This window comes from Austrofundulus limnaeus, unplaced genomic scaffold (genome assembly GCF_001266775.1).
Source record: "Austrofundulus limnaeus strain Quisiro unplaced genomic scaffold, Austrofundulus_limnaeus-1.0 Scaffold886, whole genome shotgun sequence".
NCBI classification, from domain to species: domain Eukaryota; kingdom Metazoa; phylum Chordata; class Actinopteri; order Cyprinodontiformes; family Rivulidae; genus Austrofundulus; species Austrofundulus limnaeus.
Window position 1 is genome coordinate 81,449 of NW_013953288.1, and position 3,462 is coordinate 84,910.

The window sequence follows — 3,462 nt, forward strand, 5'->3', positions numbered from 1 at the left end:
AAAAAATAACAAAAAATTCCTGACATGCCTCCCTTTAAACTACATGAGACAGCCTTCATCACCTAGCATCTTAGCTAACTCCCCGACCTTTTTCCATCGGACTTAAACAGTGCTCAGGCCTCAAAGTCACTGTGACCGTGTAATCCTATCCGGGTGAGCTAACAAAACTGACAAGGCTGAACGGCTCCTCTCAACCTGCTTCCTACCAGTAGCCAACCCAGGCAGCAAAGACGTCTCCGTGCTGACTAGTTTCATTAGCCACGGCGCAGCGGTTAACACACTTTACCAGAGATGCGCATCTCAACACTTATACTTCAAAGTACGTACTTACACATAAACCACCAGAGAACACACACTTTTTTCTCTGTGGCGGGCAACACTGTCAAAAAAATAACTAATAAAACAGCTTAGCTTAGCAAGGGTCGGACACACAAAACAATACAAAGCCAGATCTCCAGGAAGTGAGAGGTAGAAACCAGAAGTCATGCAACACAGCTACCCCCACCACGCTATAAATCAGTCTGGACAGGACAAAGAACTGTCCTGAACCACACCAAACTTTTAAACCTTGAACGGCCAGCGTTCAAATTTCCACTAAATCAAGCTTTTACACACAGAAACAAACTAACTAACATAACAATGAACAGACGACAAACATAAAAAATTTAAGAAAAAATTTAAGAAACATAAACTGGATCCCTTTATTTTCCTTTATCTTTTTTTTTCCTTCAAAAACTGGCCAGACACATCTAAACTTTTATTTCAATACTGAGAGACGTCTTTATTCTCACACTGCACTGCTTTTTACTCTGTAGCTGCACTTCTAATCCTCAAATTTAATATTCTCAACACAAATGTGGCATTGTTTTGCCTTCCATATGAACTCTACTTCATCTCAACATAAAAACACTGCTGCTGCCTCTAGTAAAATTGAATCTGACGGAATTACATGCCTTGTCCGATCCCGGATTTAGGAAACACCACAGCTTGACTATTTAAAACATAAAAGGAACAGTTTTATTGTACTTTAAGCTGGTTTACGACATCTGCCGTCACGGCAAAGCACGCTTTCGCGCTAACATGTGCAGCGCCCTGCCCCCCTTTCTCAGCAGCTCAAGCCTTTGTTCTCCTCGGAGCTACTTAATTCGACAATAAACGCTCTTTTTAACCCCAATAAAAACACAGATACACAAAAACCCAAACAGAAACGCTAGCATGACAAAGAAATTTGATTCCAGAACTCTTCACATATGTCCACGCTCTCCATACAGGTTCACAGCTGCATTTTACAGAAAGTAAATGCAAAACAGACCTAAATTTCGTGACGCCATTTTGTCGTGTCTCTCTCTGGTCTCTGGTTCCGTTTCGGTTCGGTTCTGAGGCTGTCAGCTGCTGGACTCTTCTCTCTCCCTCGTCTGCTCACTCTGTCTGGTGCTTCTCTGGGGCTGCTGCTGGTGATGCGGCTGTCGGCTGGTTCTGCTGTCGGTGGCTTCTCCTGGGTCGATGAAAACCAGTGGACTTCCTCCTCTGACAAGTCAATAAAACTCTAATCTAACATTTGAATGACGAAAAGACTATTTCTTCAGTTCTGGACATGTTTATTCAGCGAGAGAAAAGAAGAGGATGCTAACGGCTAGATGATACGGAGAACTCTGAACAAAGAAAGCGCGTGCCCGCCTTCCTGCGCGCTCCGGTCCGACMCGCTCGTTCACATTTTCTTAAAGAGCCAGTACACAAAATATACCACAACAGCACAGTGAAGAACAGTACAGCACAGTGAAGTACATTACAGTGAAGAACAGTACAGTACAGTGAAGTACATTACAGTGAAGTACAGTACAGTGCAGTACATTACAGTGAAGTACAGTACAGTGCAGTACAGTGAAGAACAGTACAGTACAGTGCAGTGAAGGACAGTACAGTAGTACAGTACAGTATAGTACAGTAGGCTACTCGTGCTTGCTCAGTGTTTGGTTTCTGATTGTCTCTTTTGACTGCAGCTGGATTTCTGGCTCCAGCCAGTCTCTACTGAGCTTCCTGTAGACATCCGAGTGCCTCGCTCCAGTCTGAGTTCTGTGAAGGAGTACCTCCATGTCCACGACATCCCCTTCACTGTCATGATTGATAATCTTCAGGTTTGTACTCCTCTGAGAACTAGACAGAGGTTTGGAAAATAAATTTGACATTTCTTGCGTGTCACATTCAGGAGCTTCTCAATCAGGAGAAAGCAGAGATGGAGATGAACCAGATGTCGGAGCACAGCACCAGGAGCTTTAACTTTGGAGCATATCATAACCTGGAGACAGTAAGTTCACACAACAGCAAGGGTTTGACTCACTCCACATAAAATCACCTACATTACATTATAAACCAGCTGAGCTTGATCAAACCCTGGCAGAGAAACAAAATACTGACATTATTTGAAGGGCAGGCAGCTTACAACTTTTGTAGTGAGAACTTAAAAACTAAGGAAATAAACCAAGAGACAACAAAGGCTAAAATCTTCTGATTTATTTGATATGAGGTGCCAATAAATAAAAAGGACAGCTGCAAATTTTCAACCAATTCAGTGAAGCATTTTCCCTGTTTGGAACATTTTTCTGTCTTTGTCATTTGGTGTCACTTTTTCTCAGAGGCTGTTTATTACAATCACTGCGGATCAAGCCTAAAGTTTGAAACTATGATGTGTTTGTTTTTACAAAAGTTTCCTACAATATTCACCAAGATTGTGCAGTTCTTATATTGTGTGCCATCATTTGTGCCCACTTGCATAATTTGTTAATTTAAAATAGCATTAGAATTTTAGTTTATTTGTAAAAGCAGCATTGTCTGGCACTCATTTTTGGAATTGGAGATTGATTTTATCTTTACCAACATGGCAGCCATTTATATTAAAGAGGATACATCAGGCAAAATCTACTTTTTTAGCTGTTAAATTCATTTTGTTGTGGACTTGGAGTCTCTGGGAGCAAAGAAAAGTTTAATTCAGTTTCTCCTGGTGCTGCATAGATATTTTTATATTTTGTTTTGGTCTTATGTTTCAATCTGTTTAGTTTCAGTATTTGTGAAAATATTGCCAAATAAGGCACCTTTTCTCTCTTGACATGCAGCTCTCAGGAGACAGTATTTACACACACAATCGGTGCTAGTGTGGAAGATCCAGGCGCTTTAGTTTTTTTTTGCTTGTTTTTTTAAATGCTTGCACAAGACCTTATTAAAATGTTGGCAGACTGTGTCAGCACAGACAGATGCTGTAAATTGGGCAGCACAGTTTGAGGCTTACATCTCCCTTTGTGAACTAATTAGAGCTGCAAGATCTAATTTTGCTCCTGGGAAAGTTGCACATTCCTGTGGTGAATTCAGGCCTTACTGCTTTTAGATCTGTTCAACTTTTTTATTGTCAAGGTCAGTGTCAGTTTATTTATATAGCAAACAAAGGTTGACGAAAGAGCTTCACAATTC

General features: G+C 41.0%; 1 protein-coding gene across 2 annotated transcripts in view; it reads left to right on the plus strand.

The window, feature by feature from the left end:
• Positions 1-3,462, plus strand: part of cpa4 (carboxypeptidase A4) — a 26,543-nt gene that overhangs the window by 17,546 nt on the left and 5,535 nt on the right. For both annotated transcript variants that reach the window (XM_014029347.1, XM_014029346.1), the window contains 2 exons: positions 2,001-2,135; positions 2,207-2,305. In XM_014029347.1, coding sequence (XP_013884801.1) covers positions 2,001-2,135; positions 2,207-2,305 — 234 coding nt within the window. The remainder of the gene's footprint in view (positions 1-2,000; positions 2,136-2,206; positions 2,306-3,462) is intronic.